The sequence below is a fragment of the Ammodytes marinus genome (assembly GCF_949987685.1).
Source record: "Ammodytes marinus genome assembly, chromosome: 14".
Classification (NCBI taxonomy): domain Eukaryota; kingdom Metazoa; phylum Chordata; class Actinopteri; order Uranoscopiformes; family Ammodytidae; genus Ammodytes; species Ammodytes marinus.
This window is the reverse complement of record NC_137218.1, coordinates 13,761,486-13,782,757: the sequence shown is the minus strand read 5'-3', so window position 1 is coordinate 13,782,757 and position 21,272 is coordinate 13,761,486. Positions and strand designations below refer to the sequence as shown.

The window sequence follows — 21,272 nt, the reverse complement described above, 5'->3', positions numbered from 1 at the left end:
AAGATATCTCAAGACTGAATGCATGTTTCATAGAGCTGATAAGCGGAAGTATAGTACTTCCGGGACATCGGACCTCTCGGCTCGAAAAATTACAACGGTAGTCAATGGAAAGAAATTTATTATTTTCTGGTCCCAGTCATTAAATGCCTTCGATTACACATATGTTTTGTGTGGGTCTAGATGGTATTTTTTCGTGCAAAGAATGGAACAATTTAGCGAGTAGAAGTTGGATACGGTCAGGTTTTGTGCAGAACGCTTTTGTGGACTACAGCTCTTTACTGCTCTTGACACTTATGATATACGTCGCCACTCGCACCCACTTAGCTCAGAAACATGGCTGTGTCTTTAATGCACTTTACCGCCTTCTTTCAAGGACAAGACAAGTCTTCAGCGTGGCGAAAGCCACTACAAAAGTGGACATGTGGAGAGTTTCAATTTCTCGAGTGGGGAGATTGTCGGCGTTGTCCACGCCATCCATTACCATTAGCACTGTAGGTCGAGAAGTGGAGGGATAGTGTATTGAGGTGACGTCACAGAGGCGACAGGATTTGTAGTTGTTCTCGTTACATTTTTTCAAAAGCCGTTAGACGATTAATCATACAACATACCGTCAAACTCTTCACATGAAAAATTATCATTTCGACCCATACAAAACATATATGTAATCCAAGGCATTTAATGACTGGGACCAGAAAATAATAGGTTACTTTCCATCGACTCCCATTAATTTTTTTTCAGCCGAGAGGTCCCATGCCCCGTAATTCCGCCCCTTCCGCTTATCAGCTCTATATCTGACTGAATGTACATTGAAAAAAATTAAATAAACCTAATTGTACTTTAAATTATATCAGTCATAGTAACAGTTTAAATTGAGCTAGACACGAAAAAGAAAGCTATGGTTTCATCTGATCAGCACATAGAATCTATATCTATATTGACTTTATTTTTTAAATCTGAAAATATAAATATGTTATACCTCTAGTTGAGGTGAACATATTTCTGCTATAAAAGCACAAACATAACATTTAAAATTATATTTCATTATGATTCTGGCATTTTGTACAACACACAATACATTTAAAGTATCTACAGTATTTATTAAATGATGGCAAAACAATTATATTCTACAATAATTTTCAAGTAATTTGTCAGAAATAACAAAACTGAGAAAATGGTTTGGACTGTAAACGTTACGACGTCATACAACCCAGTTACACACAATATATACACAACAAAGTGCCAACAATCCAGAAAAAGGGATACAGGTGGAGATTGTTTAACAGGTTGATTTTGGATCATATTCTTCTCATTTACAAACTTAACAGTGCTTGGAGCTTGCAGACAGTATCGAAACAGGTCAAACGAAAAAATTCTCAAGTGCGCTGAATGCATCGGTCTCCATGTCCGCCGGCCTTTGAACCACAGCCTCTGTGAAAAAGTCATCTAGAAAGTTTTCAGGGTTGGGCTCGTTCACCTGTGACGCCACACTGACCACGGACTCCGACTGGTTGACTCCATTTTGCCCATTGCCGATCATCTCCAGGAAGTCTGTGCTGTCCGGTGAAAGGTTGCTGGCCGTCGTGGCCGGTGAAAGCAGGTCCGAGAGGAAGTTGTCGCATACGGAGCTGTCGTAGGTGCTGGAGGTAACCGTGTGAGGGGAGCCCAGGTCAGTGCTGTCCGGTCGGAGGCTGGCTCCCCCTTGATGAGCCACCATTTCATTCAGCTTATCCAGCACCTTCTTCTTTGCCTTCAGCTTCTTCTTCAGCTTGTACCTGAGGGCTTCGGTGTGGCTTAGACCCGGAGGGACCTTGGAGGAATGGCTGCTGCGTTTCTTTGGGGAGGATATTTCAGGAAGCCCCTTTGCTTTGGGCATTAAAGGTGATGTACTGGGCACCAATGTGGTGTATGCTGTTGACTTCTGGTGGTGAGAAGTTATGGGAGTAGGAGGCTTGAATTTGCCCACATGGTATGGTGCAGGGGATGGGAGTGGGACGTTTGAGCTCTTCGCACCGAACGCACCGTACATTTCCGCAGCTTTTAGCGGGAGACCCTCGCTCTCGTCTGTCCTGAGTTTAGGGAAGACTCTTTTGGGAATCTGCGGTCTTCTCACTGGGTTGGGGGTAGAGTGAGTGGGAGGAGGGGGCTTGACTTTTGTGACCGGAGTGGGGACGGCTTTAGGGAACGATTTGATTGCTTGGTGTGTTCGTGGGTGTAGGCTGAGAAGAAAGGACCAGCGGGCGTTTTGATCTAGAGATAGCGGCACCGTGGGACTTTTCTGATTGTTGGACTTTGGAGGAGAGGTGTCTGTGGAAGACACAGGGGACGCGTGCGGTGTAACTTCAACGACAGGTGGTGTTTTAACCTGAGCAAGAACACCTGAAGGTTGCTTACAGACTTCTTCGGAGGCCTTGTTAGATTCAAGTGGTGAAATACCTTGGGACAAGGCGGCCTTTTTGCATGTTTGTATGCCAACAGCTTTGCCTCTGCCAATCCCCCTACCCCTCCCCCTCCCTCGTCCTCCCCTCGCACCTGGAACAAATGTAGGATCTTTTGACGAGACGCCTTCAGAATCAGATGTGTTGGAGGAGGCAGGGACCTCGACATCAGAGCCTGCTGTTACAGAGGAACTGTCCAGTGTAGAGTCTGGCATTTCCATACTTCTGGGAAAAATCAAAGCCTGTGTCTGCTCATTTTCATTCGACGGCTTCATATCTGAATCAACTTTCAATTCTACCAGTGTGAGTGTGATGATGTCATTATGGGAGAGGCCCTCAAATGTGTCCAGTTGGGTTGTGGAGCCTATCGATGTATCCACACCGGCTGTGACTGTTGTGTCCATGATGCTGCTGTCCTCAGATGGCGAGAGCGCACAGATGATGTCCGTGTTGTTGAGAAGACTCTGGTCTGAAGCGCAATACAATAGTTCCCTTGTTTTTATATGTTCGTCAGCTAGACCGGGGTTTGTGTTATTTTTAAATAGGGGAGATTCGGAAAAGGTACTAGAGGGAGAGCAGGCACGAGGCTCTTCATCTCCCTGCGCCTCCCAGAAGACCACGTGCATCTCCTGAGCGGGGACCGGGAAACTTTGATGGGTCTTACAGTCTGGATGTTTCAAGTCGTCATATTCCAGCCATGATCCTTTAAAAAAAGTATAATATCGGAAAATACAGGGTTACTACAACAAAAACAGCATGATGAGAATGATAAGATAACATTCTACGAAGAAGGTTTGTCAATTATTGATTAACCCATAATAATGTTTACAGAAAACTGCAGCACATAAAAGCACAACAATTGCAAAACAAAATGCAGACTAATAAGAAAATAGATCAAATGTGGAAAGAATGATAACATTTGAATGGCTTCTGCAGTTTTGCATTGCATGGATTGTCCAGCAGAATGTGCTGTTGTCAAACTACAGTTTAGAGGAATAGAAATGTCAACATTAATATTACTCAAATCTAAGCCACAGTGTTTCTGGTTATCCACAATTATGTAATTTACAGATTAATACAGAGAAACAAATAAAAAACAAACAAGTTAGCAGTCATTCATTAAACATATTTCTTAAGTGGCTCTTTAGCATGACGGCCATTGCAAGCTAATTAATCAACAAAAAGTAATGTTAATGGTAAAGACAGTTAACATGTCCTATCCGTGGAAAAAGTAAATAGAACTCAAACATGATTGGTCTTAAGATACCTACCATCAGAGTTACGAATCCAGGTGACAAAGTGCTTTAGTTGATGGTCGTACTGTATGACAGTGCTGACCGAGTAGCATTTTCCCTTGAAGGTGAAGGTGTAGAGTTGGACATCACTGTCGGGGAGTCCGTCGACAAAGTGCAGACCAAACACTGTAGGCACGCTGAGCAAAACACAAAGCAAAAGTCTGGTTGGATCAAATGCAAGGAAAGGTAAAAGAGTTTGCAGGACTTTCTTTAAATAATATAAAACAGTTTCTGTAAAAGCTTCTGACTTAGAGCCCGGCTTTATTCTCCCTGCAAATGTACAGATATATTAAAATAAATACTTCAGACATGTCGGTTCTGTGTACCAGTATGTGCTGAAAAAAAGAAGTGTTACTAAACAGCCTCGGCTCTAAACAGCCATGTTGTTAGCTTCGCTGGGCCCCCTCTGTTTTATAATAATACACAGCTTAAATCCATTAAACATACCCTTTGTTAACATACCAGTTTACAGTGCCTAGGCTAAACAGTCTATTGTATTAACACCAGATTGTTTTTTTCATTGCTAACACAGTACGGACAGGTAGCGGATCTTGAGGAGAAATTAAATGATTTTGAGAAAGTGATTTTCACAATAAGCTTTCTCCAGAACGCTGACTACACGTTTAATCAATAATACAATTGTAAATCATTTGTTAATTTGCAACATTTGTAACTAAAGGTAGACACATTAAATGGTTCATTCTTACCTCTCCAGAATCATGGTCCTCCTCTGGTTCTTCTTGTGGCACACGTTGCACGGGGCAGAGTGGACTGAGTTAAGCGGGCTCCAGTCAGGCAAAATGTTCGTGAAGGTTGGGAGAGTTTTCATCACCCTGGAAAAGTACAGCATGATACACATTACGGTATAAACAGTTTAACAAAAGATGAGCATGTTCAAAGGGTGTTAGATACAATTATGTGCATATTAGAGAATAATTATATTTTTCCTCATAATGTAGTGTTGCCCGTAATATTTGGGATATTGTCACATTATGACTAGCAGTTGAACCTATAGTATGTATTGATTAATACAGATTCTTAATTGGGAGCTTGCATTAATTAGTGGTCCAGTAAGCATTTAATAATGTGGTAAATGATGCTTTTCTGCCCTTTAAAAAAAATCAACAGTGACCCTCTGAAACCATCCGTCTCAGCCGTCCACCAAAACAGTGCCGAAACATTTAGTCCCAAGACGAGACACAGAAAATGAACAACAATTTAGTTAATAAATGAATCGTTTAATAAGGAAACACTCTTGTTTCAGGATCTCCAAAATGAGGATTTGATTTTTCAATTTCTTCAATGATTGTCTTTTAGCTACCACCACCACAAAATGAAATCTAAAAAGGTTAGACAGCCATTATAGAATCACTGACTTGACTTATGATCATTTTACCTGAAGACAATATTTCGAACACAATAGACTGAAATGTATACTACAAACTTGTCTTCAATGATTCATTAATTTGTGTTCCCTTTCTGCCTGTAAAAACCATCTATTTGTGCCCAGCGTGATTCAACACTGAATCTAGTAACACATGTGGTTTTGTCCCCTTACCTTTCTTTAGTGGCAATTTTGCATTCGCTGCACTTGAACTCCCAGCTGAAGGTGGACTGGAAGAGAGGCTCGGCCCAAGAGTCCATCAAGAGGAGAATAGGCATCGCAAACACAGGAGTTTCCCTCTGACCTGAAAAGCACAAACATGCTGCGTTTAGAGCGTCATCACGGGTACAGGTCCTGACAGTGGCTGCACTTTGTGCTTAAAGGCAGTTTAAAGAGAATTTGATCCCTGGATGAGATATGGGCAACATTTGTATAGATCACATATGAGTAAGTAGGTCTCTTCTGCCTGTATCTAAAATGTGTCTATCTTTCTATGTTCAGCATTCAAAGTGAGTGACAACCACTAGGCCAGCTTTTCTCTCGCTCTCATATAATTCAAAAGATTCTGCTCAAGCTTTGCCCGTCCACACCAGTCCCTTTGTTATTATCAGTTCAGATTTTTAAAGATTAACTCTTGCCTTGGATAAGAAAGAGGAATTCATGACTTGACTTGACTGTGGGCAATTGAGACAAAAATATTTAAATCACAACACATCAAGGTAGAAAAGCCCCAAAAACCTTGAAGGTAATTAAGCAAACATGGACTTTTCATGTAGTGTATCAACTATGTGATAACATTTAGCAGAAGCCAAATCAAGAAAGACTTCTACATCTTTATTTTAGGATTATTTTTTGTAATTTTCAATGCTATTCATTGATAATAAAGATAAACATATGAAATGGGGCAGTGAGGGGAATGACATACAGAGAATTACAATGAGTCAGATTAGAACCCGGGTCTGCTGCGAAGAGGACTGTGCCTCATGGGGAGAGGGGGGGCGCTCTAACCACAACACCAGGAGAGCCCCGGACTATTACATCTTAACTTTTTTTCACTGTTATCTGTTTAACAAAAAAATGGTGTTGGATTATTTGCATTCTAATATTCATGGACAGAAGGTTTGAGAGGACCTGGGAGCACTGCATTGTTGACTTTGAAAAACCTTTGCTCGGACATCTCTCCCTTTCCTGGCACCATTTGCATGTTGTTCTGGTTATAACACAGGTTTCCTATCAGTGCTGGTGGCTTCAAAAATAAAAGTTATATTTCTACCAAGTTCTCTTAAGCTGTGTGGGAAAGTTTGTCCTTACTTCTCTCACCAAAAAAAAAAGGAAGAGCACATGTTCAGGAATGGAGAAAAAGAGTACCTGAGCGTACCCAGGGTTCAACATAACTTTTTTTTCCTACTGGCCCGCCGGGCCAGTGGATCCGAGTTTTACTGGCCCCTTGTATATTTTCACTGGCCCTGCACACACTTTTTTTTCTTCATAATTTAGTGTCAATAATTTTAATATCTGTATTAGAAAAATAACCATATCTAAAGGGAATATCTATACTGCAACAGTATAGATATTCCCTTTAGATTGTTATTTTTCTTTTAGTTAATTATATGAAATGTTGATATTGCTCATATACATAATATAAAACCAGGCAAACATATTGAATTTGAAGCCTACAACTGAAAGTATGTTGAAAGAGTGGGCCAGTATTTTAAAGTCCAGTAGTTTGATGATTGTTTTTATTCTTGAATTTGGGCAGTTTAATGAATAGTTCACCTGCAGAAGTCATGTTCAAACATAAAAAAAAATAAGAGATGAAGGTCTGATCATTCTTTGTGGTGTGATAGGCTGTTTTTATTACTTTCTCTATATGCATTAGGGATGTGAATGTGTCGACCGAATGACCGGTTTTCCACTTGCGCTCAAGTTGACTTTAAAAATAGAATAGAAATCCGAAAATCAGTGGGTTATGCCGTTTTTTTTTAATGGGAGATTTCACCGTGTACGAGTTCACGTCTGGTCGTGAGCGCGCTGCAGGAGTGTCACTTCTCCATGAAGTGTCAGCTTCACATAAGAGTCCGGTGTGGGACCATTTTTTCAAACTATTGATAAAAAACAATGCAGTGCAAAATATGCAGCATAAGTTAAACGCTCGTCTAAGACTATGACGTTAAATCACCTTAGAAACACACAATGCCTTCGTCCGATCACAGCAGCGTTTCACCGTGAGATCTCGCCAGCGAGTAAGCCGCTGCGCAGATGAACTGTGGTTTGTGGCTAAAATAATAACCGGGGATATTCTCCCCGTTAGCGATTTCAATGGGAAAGACTTCCGCGATCTGATTGAATGTCTCGAGCCTGAAAACACAGTGCCAAACTGCGCGACTATAGGAACTGTACAGTGAGCGGAGTCCCTCCGTTAGTTTCCGTCTACAACCGACACAATCACCGGAGACGCATTCACAGCGTTTAAATAAAGCCTCTCATTTGTATTACAATTGGGGCTTGGATGCAAATACTGCAACATTACGGCGGCAGATAAAGGAAAAGCGCAGTTATCATTTTCTGCACCTCAACCTCTGCTGTGGGAAGAAAGAAAGGGGGCAAAGCAAGTCGATTGATTTGTCGACTCGCAGGCGGACGGTAGGCAGCTCTGCCAACGGAGCGAGAGTGCACCCGCTTGTTGCTCCGCCTGTCAAAACGCCCACGCATCGGTTGTCCACTGGCCTTTCATTAAAAAATATATTTTATATTAGGTTTATTATATTGAGTCTTAAATAAACACTGCTTTCATTCCGACTCTCAACGCGAATTTCAATGAACCATGATGTAGTCTACAAAAAGATACTGAACTGTGATTGGCCAGTCACTGGCCCGGGCGGGCCAGTGACTGGCCAATCAACTTGCCCTGCATATGATTTTACTGGCCCCGGGCCATCGGGCTATACGTTATGTCGAACCCTGGTACCAAAGTCTCATTGTATTTTAAGTGGGCAGAAGTGGAAAGTAAATACAAATTAAGCTTTGCCATCTTATCTCTTATCTTTGTTTTTTCGTGATGTGAAACAAATTTATTTTGGATAAGGACACTGACAAAAACCCTCAGCTGTGACACAGAGTCCATTTCTGAGCTTGTTGTCACCTCATCTGATCTCACCCAAACACCCAGATTGGGTCACACTATTCTGCAGTGGTACAATGTTGGTGAACGTGAAAAGCGTCCTTTACAGTTTGAAAGTCTTGAATTACATCTAAATTCTGCAGGTCAGGGGGCGCCCTTAGCTCAGTTGGTAGGGCGTCCCCCCCCATGTGCCTCGGCCAGCAGCGGACCCGGGTTCGATTCCAGCCCGCGGTAGTTCTCTGCATGTCACTCCCCTCTCTGCCCCATTTCAACTCTGTCTCTACACTATCAATAAAGCATAAAAATGCAAAAAAAAATAATCTAAAAAAAAAAAAAAGGTCTGCAGGTCAGTGGAAACAGACATTAACTATTAAAATGCTTTTTAAATTAGTAACTCATACCTAAAGAAAAGGCTGAAACAACTAAGTAACCTTCTGATTACTAAAACTCATCCAAATGCTAATCATTTGGATCAAAGCTTCTTCAGTGACTGAGCTTACCTAGTTTACAAAGTAGCTTCGGCTGCAGTTGTTTGAAGATTGACATCCTGAGACTCTGCAGGTCTGCACTGGCTTTTTGCAACAGATGATGTGGGACCCTCTCAACGCCATCTACAGAGACAACTTAAGATAAGTGAAACAAATAAAAGCATTGCATTTTACTATGTATAAAAATAATAATAAAATAAACAGTAAATCAACTTAAAGTGCCTTTCAGGCAATGTGATGGGCAGATTGTCATTGATGTGTATACAGTCAGGAGGAACTTAGATATTTGTCCAAAACATTTCATTCCATGCAAACATGCCACACTTGAAAAGCAACAGTTTACCCACATTACAAACACACAAATCAGGGTTTCTCAATAAGTACTGTTGGTACCAAGCAATGCAGATTGATAAGAGTTTAATGCACCCAGGTTTTGATGTTGGCTCCTCTCAAACATCTACCCCCATCCAAATACAACATAGGTTAGTCATGGCACGGTTTTAAATTTTAAATATATTCTTTAAAATCCTGTTAAAAGCACAAACAATCCACTTCACCTACGTTATATTGAGGTGGAATCTAAGGGACTGATATATTAAAGCTATAGTGCATATTAACTTCTGTTCGCACCCATGAGGAATTACAACAACACTGTAGGCACATCTACGTGAGGTAAGCATTCGCTAGCCGTGCAGGGATGTTATGCCTGCCACTGTAGGTCCACGTTTTTTCTTAGCAGTACAATTAACTGAAACATTTCTTGAGCGCTTCTTGGGATTCTTATGTGCTCCTGCGCCAGTGTCAGGGGGCGACACCATTTTGTAAACACTGCCATACTGAGAGAAACAGAGAAAGAGTTGTGGAGCTAAAAGGCTAAATTATAGAGCATACTAGAGCAGTGTTCCTTAATCCTCTCCTGTCTACTCTAGGGCCCTATGATTTCCGCGATAACAAAAACGCGGGCGGAATCACAGAATCGGGCAATAAAAACGGAATCAACTGTAACACAGAATGCAGTGGAATTCACCATTATTTTGGTGAAATGCAGTTTCCAAGGCAAAGGGAAACAACACAAGTGAAATTAAAGCAGAACTAGAGAGGAATTTCGGTTTGGCGACATCTAAAGGCCAAAATACTGCCATGAAAAATAAAGCCTGGCTGCAGTACCGGTAATGTAACACATGGCACCAAACCCCGTTCAGAAAACTGTTTATTCAATGTTTACTTTTTAATGTATCCATAAACCAGTGTTTCCACCAGAAAATGACTTAGTCAAGGTGGTCACTATCCCGGGTCATGGGAGGCGCAGCGCAACGCGTTTTGGGGTTATTTTGCTCAAAGATGCCAATGCGCAGTAAAGAAATAAACAACTGTTCATTTGAATACAAAAATACAACAGACACTGACCTTACAGTTGTGCAATTCTGTTTGATATGTGCAGGTACAAATGATGTGCACACATGCAGACAGTTCAAAGCACAATTAAAGAAAACCTATACTGTTTGGTGCAATACTATACAGACACACTAAATACAAATAATGGACCATACTCTTAACACGTGTATGCACATCAAAGTGCTAATTTCCTTTTTGGATGGGGGCTGTTGTGCGATTATTGTGGACTGTGATGCGCCTATAATTCATTAATGGTTATTTTGAGCCTACTTGCTTGATTTATTTTTAAATACAGAGGTTATTGGTCGTTTTGGAACATGTATTTCCCAATTTAAAACATAAAAATAAAGCAGCATTGAAAATTCAGAAAATAAATCTTCTTGGCCTACACTAGCATGCTGTTTGAAAAATAACTCAATAGTTGAAATAATACATGTGTTTTCCCCTTAAAATGACTAAATGCATTTCAAAGACAGTAACAGTGTGGCACTTCTGTAAACTTACTGAAACTTGCCAGGGCCATCACTCTCATGCATTCTTCAAACTTTTCTCTGCCCTGTCTGAGCCTTTCTTTATATGTATAACTTACCTCTGCCAGTCTGTTGGTGCACTCGGATGGCAGCACGGACGTCTTCGTATCCTCTCAGCAGCCGCCAAACTGACGACCGCTGAGGCTCATCTTTAGGTCGACACTTTCTCAAGCTCTTACAGTTCACCAAAGCCACGAGCAGCGAGTCCAGCCAACACAGGCTGTTGTCGTTTTTCCAGAAAAGCTGATTCGGAACAGGCTCTAGCTCCTCCAAAATGTCCTTGTTTTCTGACTCAATGCCTACTACGTCCTTACATGTGGAGACTTGGCCTGCAGTCAGTGATTTCTGATCTGTCCTTGCTGTCTGCTCATTGTGCTGAGATGATGGAGTATTGATTTCAGTTGAACAAATGTCTTCATATGGGAAAATTGGCTGTTTGGAGTCCATACTGCAGCTTCTGTTGGCCTCCTCAAGAGGACTCTTCACCTGCCGGATGTTATCCTCCGCCTCTGATGTATCTAGGGCACCGCTGTGAGGAGAGATCGCAGTTGCAATCTCATCAGTGTCTGAGGAGCACTGCATATATTGAGCTGAGGAAGCAGGAGGAGCAAAACCACCTGGATCCTCGTCCAGAATATTATCCTCATCTTGGAGTGATTTCGGTCCTGTTGTCTCTGCAACTGGAGAATTCTGGTCGTATCCGTTTAACTTTTCAATGTTAGACGTGGGCGATGCATGTCGGCCATTACAGACAATATTTCCAGCACAATGCTCCACTTGGCTTACAAGTGCTTTAGTTATGCTTTGTTGTACAGGACTGTCAGGTTCACTCGACCGCAAACGTTTGTGTACGGGCTCAATCGACTCTTCCTTTTCCAGTGTCGAGACATTTTTTCTTTTGATCCCAACAGTGGGCTCCGCGGGAACAAGGCTAGCCAACACATCCTCCAAGGACCGGCTGACCAGAGGGAAAAGGCACTACGTGGGAATGGATACGGAAAGGTTAAGAACACTGGCAAAAAAAGAAAAGACGACGCTGCGCAGTCGGATGTGTGTGAGTGAGAGACAGGAGTACTGGGACGTACCTGTGGATTTGTGCAGAGGGTGACTGACTCCTGGAGGTTGATGCGGTAAGAGCGCAGAGCACACGTCAAGCCCTTCGAAGAACACCAGGGACAATACTCCAGTGAAGAAGCTCTTTCCTGAACCTTGGGAGAGAGAAAAAAACATAAAAATCATAGATACATGGTATTAATAAAGATACCAGACCAAAAAAAGGATGAGTTGTTTTACCATTTCAAATCAAAGCTGACATCTAAATTTCAAGCATCAATCATTGTTCTCTATATTCTTCGATCACGTCCTAAGTACTTGTCTGAACACATGTATGATTTATGTTTTAAGTTGGACATCATATTTTGCTTAACAATATTTGACAGTTTAGTAAGGCTGAATGGCACTTTGGAAGTTCTTTGCTTTCCAAAAAATGTGTTTGTAAGCAGGACAAATTCTATTTAGAGCAGTTTCTCACATGACAATAGAATACCAATATAAAAACACATATTTTTGACTCCACACACACAATTATAGGATTCAAGTCAAAAGAAAAAAATAATACTTTCGCCTTTTACTACCAAAGATTTCCGTTTGTTTATTTTTCCTTTGTTTATTTGGAATTTGGTACTGTGCAGTCACAGTAAATTTTCAAATTAAATTCAGCTTTGCGCAAGTGACATCTGTTAGAGGAAAACAAGAGCTCTACTGACTTTTCCCAAATACCCCACCAGTGGCGAGGCCAAAGCCCCCAAACCAGTGTCTTCACCAGTCATTGGCAAACCGCTGCTGCTCTTGTGGTCCATGGCCATCCGGTGCCATTCAAAAAATACTACCATGTCACTGCAACCCGCTTCACATCCGAAGGAGCTGAGGAGAAAAATAAAGCACCACAAATGGGGAATGTTACCCGATGCCTGCAAGTTATACAAGTTACATGGTAATGTAGCTATTGTTTGTACAGTGACTGATAACTTTCTCTTAAAACCATCATGAGGAAAAGGTTTTATGGCAGTATTTAATTTACAGGATTTTTGCATTTACGTAATAAAGTACCTTAAATTTTCAGGTGTTCAGTTAACTGAAATACGGTTTCTTTTTTTCAGGAACATTCTTATTTGAAATTTTGAATACCTGGAAAAATGTATATAAAATAAATATAAATAGAATATAATGATCAGATATAAAATATACATAAGGCCCAGCTGGCATTTGTATATTATTAAAAAATTAAACAGATGTAACCAATGATTGAGGTATTTTAAATTGCAACGCCCGAAATTGATATTTGATTGATTTTTAACAAAGATTTTAGGAATTATTTTTTTACATTAACTCATTCAATTCCCGTTGAGACAGTTAAATAGTCTTTAGAAACCATGTATTGTCATAATTAATAGTGTAAATAAAACAGGACGCCAAGCCGTTAACAACCTAGCACCCCAAAAGACAGACGCGCACACACACACGTGGGGACCATCAGCTCCGCTGCAGCACATTCTGCCACCTGTGGTGAAGCACAACAGTCTTTGCATATAACTATTAAAACAGCGCTTGAAAATCTGTTCGTAATACATAAAGAAAGGCTTTGTGCTGGCATTAGCGTTACAAAATCAAAATGTGTTGTTGCCACGTAAAGGGAAACAAATCATATAAACAAGCAGATAGAGTGAAAAGGCATCTATAGAGATCAATAAACCAAAATTCAGTTCCATTTAAGAACAGGATATACTGCACATTTCCCTTTAACTAGTTGATATGTTTGGTCAATATTGATTTAATTTAAACCCAGTCAAACTTACAGTTGAGATGCGCTCAATGAACCTTTTGCCACTGCACCTGGCAGCTAGCATGCTAACACGTTAGCCTAAAGCCGGGCATTAATTCCCGTCGCTACTGCTCCTCATTTGACATTTCCGTGAATAAAAAGTATACGTACCAATACAGAATTTATATAACGATACTGAAGATCAGCGAAATCCATCCAAACAGAGGCGTATTAGTGAATGAATTCCTTTTCGCAGAGACAGTCCATGTGCACCCTCTTTGCCAGTTCGTGCCACAAACGTTCTTATTCCGTTCGCGGGCGGCTGTGCGTCGGGCTTTGTCGTCCCCTTCCTCTGACGGGAACGTGGCTCCGCTGGCCCCCGCCTGGTCGTTGAAGTGAACTGCAAAATCCTGTGCTCAAGTTATTGTTCATGACGGCGCTGTACTGCCTCTAGACCAGTATTAACCGGTGCGAGTAGGTTATATGAGCACTGAGCAGCATGAACATGTTGAAGATAAGGTTGCATTTAATCATGTAGTTATTAAGTATCATTATTATCGACAATAATGAAGGTCGTTTCATATTATTAGTTGTATTCAAAGAGATTATTATTATTATTATTATTATTATTATTATTATTATTATTATTATTATTATTATTATTATTATTATTATTATTATAGCAGAGGTCTCATTAGAACATCATTAACCCCACTTCAATAGTGGTGCATCACAAGGTGCAAGGCCCCGTAATACATCTGCTAATTTATTATTATTTATTTGTTTCTTGTGGTCCTACCATATGTGGATTTTTGAGGGTATAAGGATGTAGTTGAAATTGGATGAGGATGGGATGGGGCTTACATATGTCCCTCACTCTGGTTCAATATATCTTCTGCTCTACCATAAACATGTACACTCAGATGTCCCTCCACCCAATCCCGCCTCCTGTGCCCTCCTCCCTTAAGCCCCTCCTGTATCTGCTCCTCTCCTCTCCTGTCCTCTATTTTCCTCTTGATAACAAAATTAATTTACATATTTTTCCCAGGGAGCTCTCATTAGAATGCATAAACCGGCCGCCTCCTAGCCTCATGAGCAGGCTATAGCTTTCTGCCCAGGCATCTCCTGATGCAAAATCAGACACAGGCAGGCAGCATCATAAGCAGACATGTGGCCTGAGTCTGGGTTGTGATTGGCATTTGGAATCAGTTCATCATTCCCATTCTTAATTCAAGGATAAGAATAAACTATGTGGCAGCCATTGTTCTTTGTTTCTATATTAGCTGCTAAGCAGAAGTGTATTTATATCCATTTCCTTAACTGCATATAGAGATAATTATTTCTGAAGCACTTGTAACCTACGGTTATCTTCAGTGGGCATATGATACATTTTGACAATTATAATGTACACGGAAAGGTTCATAATTTTCACACCCACCACGCTTACAATTTAAAAAAAACTTTAAATTCAGATAATGACATTACCTCCTCTTTGGACAAAGTTAGAAAATCATCTCTTAGTTTGAAATAATTTTCTTGAAATATAAGCATTCTGGCCAGCACAATCTGAGTATTTGAACATTATGCCATAGAGCTCATGGCTTGGTCCCAAAAATCAGTATTCTGCCTACTGGAAATGGGGAATCTAAAAAAAAACATACTTCTACAATAGGCAACTGATTACCTTTTGTTTTGTCAATTATATTGGTTATACGTATTGTTACTATATTGCACTGCAGGTTAAGTGTCTGTATGAGTTAGGAGATATCATAAAGACACTGTTTATAGGAGATACAATCAATTAAATAAAATAAATTACAATCTTTGTCTGATGGTGGCGCTACAGCAACGTCACAGTCATCAAACTCACATTATATCTTTAAAAGCATGAATTGGCACAGCAAACGTCAAACTTGTGTAACTTTATTTTTCAAGATCTTTTGTTGACCAGACAAACAAACAAATACACAATCATATGAACACGTGAGCTGAATTGTTCAACTACAGTCAGTCACACATCAAAATGTGCTTGTAGGGTCTTTCTGAATTTGTATTAGATATATGAGAGTAAACGATATATTATACATTGTGTAATATGATAATCTGCATGAAATTATCAAATAGAGTTAGTATAAGAAAATATTGTTTATTAATTTGAATGCAAATTCATAATTCATAAAACATAATCTATAAACTGCTTTCAAGCCCTGATCGGTTTGGAGACAGTGGGTTCCATCAAAGTGAAGGATTTCTCACTGGAGTCTTTAAGAATAGGCTTATTGTACATTGGGACTTGAACCCTTTAATTGAACATAATGTGTCGGGTTTGTAGTGAAAATCCCACTGCTGTGAGGCTTTCATACAGACCTGTAGAATGGGACATGTTATTAATATATTATTCAAAATTATTCTTTATCCACTAACTTTGGCTTTAACAGAACAGTAGCTCTTTGATCTCTTTAAGTTGGTGTTTCAATTGGGGATGACCACTATCTTTCAACCAACTATGAAGCCAATAAAAAAAAGAGTGAAGAAAATGAATTGTGCTGAACAAATAGGCTTTTTACCTTTATTTTTATTTAATGCATTTATTATTATTTGATAGCTGTTGCTTTATTCTCATGTCAAAGGGGCCAGGGCACAGCAGGCTCACAAGTAAACATAGCTATAGCACTGATTGAGTGACTGCTAAAAGGGAAGATTATGTTTATTTATAGGAAAAACTAAGAAAAAACATTGTTAAATTCTGTTAAGAAGCGTTTTCTTAATAAAGTGCTGAAAAAAATAAAATCAGGGCTCATATGGTAATTTAAAGGCCGACTGTTACCTGATTTGTTATTGTATATTAATAACCCAAATCATTTTAAATTGCATATCCAGTCCGTAATTATCCTGTATGGGGCGTGTAAGTGGGTCTTCTTTGTTTTCCACGAGATTGAAAGTTGTTTACCTAATGCATTTAAAAGTCATAATTTGCAAATAAACTCACGTGTATTGAGGGGAATGTACAATGGAGCAGGTTGATGAAGAGCGGCAGAGCCCATCCAACACATTCGCACAACATTTCACAGCCGCTTCGTCCACTAACCACAAGCGCTCCGCGTTGTCTCATTCATGTAACTTGCCTACTGTACACTGTGCTCAACGTAGTGAATTCAATACTATGGCAAACACACTACACTACTACCAGCTCCAGCAGCATGCTCTGACAGAAATGTTTTTGTATCCACGCGCCTTGGAAAACTTCAGTGACGTTTCACAAAAGGCTGCCAATGGGGCCTCGTCTTCTATTAGGACAATGAAAAGCCTCCGTCCAATCGGAGGAGCGTCAGACTGGGAGCTGGCCAATGGCGTGGAAGTCCCGCCGAGAGTAATGTTAGAGAGCTGAAGACTGAAGACACTGCGTATCGCCCCTGTTCCCTCACACACAGCCATTGCAGAGCATTGAGATCCAGCGATAGTCCCTTGGTAAGTATCACACACGGAAATTTTAAGTGTTCCTAACGATGAAAATGACCATAACATTTATGAATTTTTTGCATATGTATTTGCCATGTTCGAATGTAATATATCTTGCTGTTTGAAAACATTTTTGTTTGCGGGGAAACGTCAAAAACAACAAAAAATTGCCGGTGTAACGATACATTGCCCTGCCTGCCTGGGAGTGTGGACCAGACGCTCCATTTAAAAAAAGAATAAATAAATATTAACCTTGCCTAGATTCGACGAAAACCACTTATTTCGGTCAATACCAATAATTTTGTGTATTGTTGTCGTGTCATTTGTACAAAATGGAGAAGAATCAATTGGTAGTTATCGCGTAAAAATTCAGGAATGTCTAGCGGACAACACGGTTAGCGACAATGGTAGAAGACTTACCGTTAGCTAGCCATTGGCATTGCAGTGAATTGCGAAGCTTGATCGCCTGTCATGGGAAGAGTACTGGTTTCGATACAAACAGTAAAAATTACAAAAAACACCAGGAAAAAGAAAGAATGTCTCTTAATAGACACGGACATGTCTTTGGTTTTTCACAAATCCCACGACAAGACGGTGAAAAAAAATCCCTTCAGACCTGCGCTTTTACTGTAATGGCTGACTGTATTCGCATAGGAGGCAAAGGCAGTGAGGAAAATGTGACAGAGGCGCAGTTGAGTTCAACTTTTTCTAACCCTGTTTTCTCGAAAAACAAACATCCAACTATGCGATGTAACGACGTCAAATTCAAGTTTAATCCTTCATGATTCCAACAATGCCCTTGTGGGATTTTTCCGATGCTGTTAAGACGTTTAAATCCGGGGTTGAAGCGAGGCGAGTCGCCGCGGTCGCTCTGCCCTCTGTGCGCTGACACAAAGAGAAGGAGCCATATTCTCCATGTTAGTGGATGAAGACGAGCGGCCATTAGGAGCTCATAGAAACCAAGGCAGTAGCACGGGCTCATAGACACAGTGCAGACCCAATGTATTACTATACAAACCGGCTAGTGCAATGGGAATCCATCGGGGGAAATATTTTGTCAAGATTGCCGGCTTTGTAGACATATTTTGAATGTTGCAAAGCGATCTAAAGGGCGGGCGGAGACATTTGAGGTGGACTTTCTTTCATGAGGAAGGCATTCTCACAAAATGGAAGAAGAAATATTGCCGTCGTTGTTGACCTCCTTTTTCCTCAACGAAAGCCTATGCGCCATTACTACTTCGGTCGACGCAGTTTTAACAGGGAGTTACAGTAGCATTTAATACTGGATAGTAACGGAGAAAAACACCAGTTTTAAAGGTTTTAGACACAGATGGAGAATTTTTTTCAGAATAAGAAAAAGCAAAATCAGCTCGAGAAGAGTGTTATATCACGTCCAATGGTAGTTTTAAGTGTTTCATTTTCAATAAATTCATCTTTATGAGAAATTGTGTCTTTTTTGTGTCAAAGTTATTTATTTGATGAAAACATGAACATTAGTGAAACCATGTTCCCCGAAGACCTATTTATTAATAAAAACAATATTTTTTCAAGGTTTTCTTTTTTTCTTCTTCAAAAACACAAGTTTTTTTTTTTATTGTTTCAATGCCAAGTCCACTGTTACATTACCACAGAGGGCTAAGGTTTATGTTATGCCGTTGCACTTGAGAGAAGTTCTGCAGTTTCACTCGTTTCAAGTAGGCTAATCAGAACTAGGGTTTTACCACAATGAACATTATCTTTATTATTTATGGATGTTTTTATGTGATTTAATTCCCTTTTCATCCGTTGCAATGGGTTTGGGTAGTTTTAAACCAGCAAATTGTGAATTGACCACGGACCTCTGAGTTGTAGCCTATGTAAAGGCCATAGTACAGATTGCGTGAATAAATAAAGTCCTTTCATCGCATAAGCTCCGTCTGTGCTGGACAGGTTTTATTTTAGCGGACTGCGTTAACGCGTCCCAACTTAGTGCAGTTTGACAGCAGGGAAGGCGGGTCACTTAAGTAGTGCTATCAATACCCTGTGGAGAGAAATAATAGATGTGCTCATTGTACAGCACAAGGAGCATTGTAGGTGGTAAGAACAGTTAACATATCCTACCTGATTCAAGAATGATTTTAAAATTGAATTTAGAATTATGTTATTACAAACTTTTTTAAATACATTTTAATTCAAAAAATATGATTTTTTTTTTCTCTTTGACTAAAATTAAGCATTAAGAATGTAGCATAGAATAGAATTCAATCAATATATTTTTGAGTACCTCATAGCTAATCAATGCATCCTACATTTGTTTTTTTAGATACTGCCATCATGGGGAAAGATGTAAACAAGCCAAGGGGCAAGATGTCCTCTTATGCGTATTTTGTCCAGACCTGTCGGGAGGAGCACAAGAAGAAACACCCCGAAGCTTCGGTGAACTTTTCCGAGTTCTCCAAGAAGTGCTCCGAGCGATGGAAGGTAGGAGAAGATGGATTGTTGATGGTCTTATAGACTTTTTAATTATTTATTTATTTATTTTTTATTTTTATTTTTTTCACTCAAGATAATACAGATACATGTTGTTTCATAAGTTTAAAGCTCATGATTAAAGTTACAATCAGATTCCTCATCATGCTATAAGTAAGATAATGAAACGCCCTAGAAACCCTAGGTAATGTAAGCGTAAATTATCTTTCTTGATACTTATGTACAAGGGACAATCAACAAGTTATCTCCCTGTTTTCAGACAATGTCTGCCAAGGAGAAGGGCACATTTGAAGACCGAGCCAGGCAGGACAAGGTGCGCTATGAAAGGGAGATGATGAACTACGTTCCAGTGGGAGGCAGGGTGGCAGGAGGGAAGAAGAAGAAGTTCAAGGACCCCAATGCCCCCAAGAGACCTCCGTAAGTGCTGGAAGTCAACACTTTTATTTTGATTGCCTCCTGCAGTAGAGAAAGGTCTCTGCAGAAGAAAACCAATCTGAATCATGATTTAGGGCACAATATGAAAGTTGTTTAGTTGTGTAAATGATGAACTCATTCCTTATTGTTTATTCCTCCCCACCCTCCCCCAGATCTGCCTTCTTCATCTTTTGCGCAGACTTCCGCCCTAAGGTGAAAGAAGAGACCCCTGGTCTGACCATTGGAGATGTTGCCAAGAGGCTTGGTGAGATGTGGAACGGCACCGCTGCCGAGGACAAGCAGCCCTATGAGAAGAAGGCCGCTAAACTGAAGGAGAAGTATGAGAAGGTAAATAAATGCTGATCGGTTGGATTGCTACTGCCAGGGGACGCATTTTGTACTAATGATATGTCATGTTGTGCTGCCCCTCCTGTGTGAGCTTTAATTTAAAAATTGGCTCTTTGGGTCTAAATGTTTGCGTAATAATTTTTCATTCCTCCATTGCAGGATGTGGCAGCTTACCGTGCTAAGGGCAAACCAAGCGCCGCACCACCCGCAAAAGCCCCGGCCAAGGCAGAGAAGAAGAAGGATGATGATGACGACGATGATGATGACGATGAGGAAGAGGACGATGACTTTGACGATGATGATGACGAGTAGATAATTAGTGATATATATATATATATATAAGTGGTAATTTCCTTGTTTATAAAGCATTTAACCCCGTTGCACACACTTCACTTACTGAAAAAAAATCTCTTAGTTATCCAAGGGGTAAAAAACAAAACAAAAAAGGCTGTGTATATCAGTTGTTTTTATGCTGTACAGTTTTTTTTCTCCTTTTTGTATAGTTAACACTACAAAAGTATTGTGTCTGTATCTTTCTGCCAGTCTTATACTTTCCAGTGATAGATCCTAGAACATATCCTGCCTGGTACAGTGTAAAGGGGCTTACAGTTATTACTCTAGCTAGAGGTGCGCAGCACAAAAAAACGAGTTAGATCGGAGTGTTTCTTCTCTTTTCCTTTTTATCGTGTGTTTTTTTTTCATTTTAAATGACATGTTATCAAAATTGACGTATCACAGTTGTTTTACTCATCTTTATGTACCACTGTAATAGCAAAATTAAGAAAAAAACGCCTTGTTTATTGTTGAAATTTAATTTGCTTCTGATGTCAATAAACTTTTTTTTTAATAAATAGTTTTTTTTATTATGTGTGTGGTATTGGGTAGGGAACTGCAGGTTTCCTTCTCCCAAGACTTTAGTTTTTGGGGGGACAGAGTGTTTCTTATTTGAACATGACTACACAGTTTCTCAGAGTAGACAATAATATACCTTTTATGGTAGAGCAGTAGTAAGACAAATATAAACCGCAGCCCAATCAAAGCAAAGGTGTTTTTGCACTGGAAAATTAGCACTGCCAAAACCAATTCAATGACAAATGAAATGTATTATGATTA

At 40.0% G+C, this 21,272-nt stretch overlaps 2 protein-coding genes across 4 annotated transcripts; one reads left to right on the top strand and one right to left on the bottom strand.

The window, feature by feature from the left end:
- Positions 1-1,054: 1,054 nt before the first annotated feature.
- Positions 1,055-13,761, bottom strand: uspl1 (ubiquitin specific peptidase like 1). Of its 3 annotated transcripts, none has more exons than XM_080041044.1 (9): positions 13,641-13,761; positions 12,415-12,571; positions 11,734-11,856; positions 10,708-11,626; positions 8,736-8,858; positions 5,289-5,418; positions 4,438-4,563; positions 3,707-3,867; positions 1,055-3,138 (listed from the first exon to the last, which is right to left on the bottom strand). In XM_080041044.1, exons 2-9 carry the CDS (start codon positions 12,538-12,540, stop codon positions 1,358-1,360), a joined length of 3,489 nt encoding a protein of 1,162 aa, XP_079897170.1. In that variant the 5' UTR covers positions 12,541-12,571; positions 13,641-13,761; the 3' UTR covers positions 1,055-1,357. The 3 variants fall into 3 exon arrangements, with proteins under 3 accessions (XP_079897170.1, XP_079897171.1, XP_079897172.1); XM_080041045.1 differs by having other exon boundaries at positions 8,736-8,846; XM_080041046.1 differs by lacking the exon at positions 12,415-12,571 and having other exon boundaries at positions 13,641-13,745.
- Positions 13,762-16,835: 3,074 nt separating this feature from the next.
- Positions 16,836-21,010, top strand: hmgb1a (high mobility group box 1a). The gene is made up of 5 exons (XM_080040532.1): positions 16,836-16,937; positions 19,231-19,388; positions 19,657-19,814; positions 19,985-20,159; positions 20,319-21,010. Exons 2-5 carry the CDS (start codon positions 19,242-19,244, stop codon positions 20,469-20,471), a joined length of 633 nt encoding a protein of 210 aa, XP_079896658.1. The 5' UTR covers positions 16,836-16,937; positions 19,231-19,241; the 3' UTR covers positions 20,472-21,010.
- Positions 21,011-21,272: the final 262 nt, after the last annotated feature.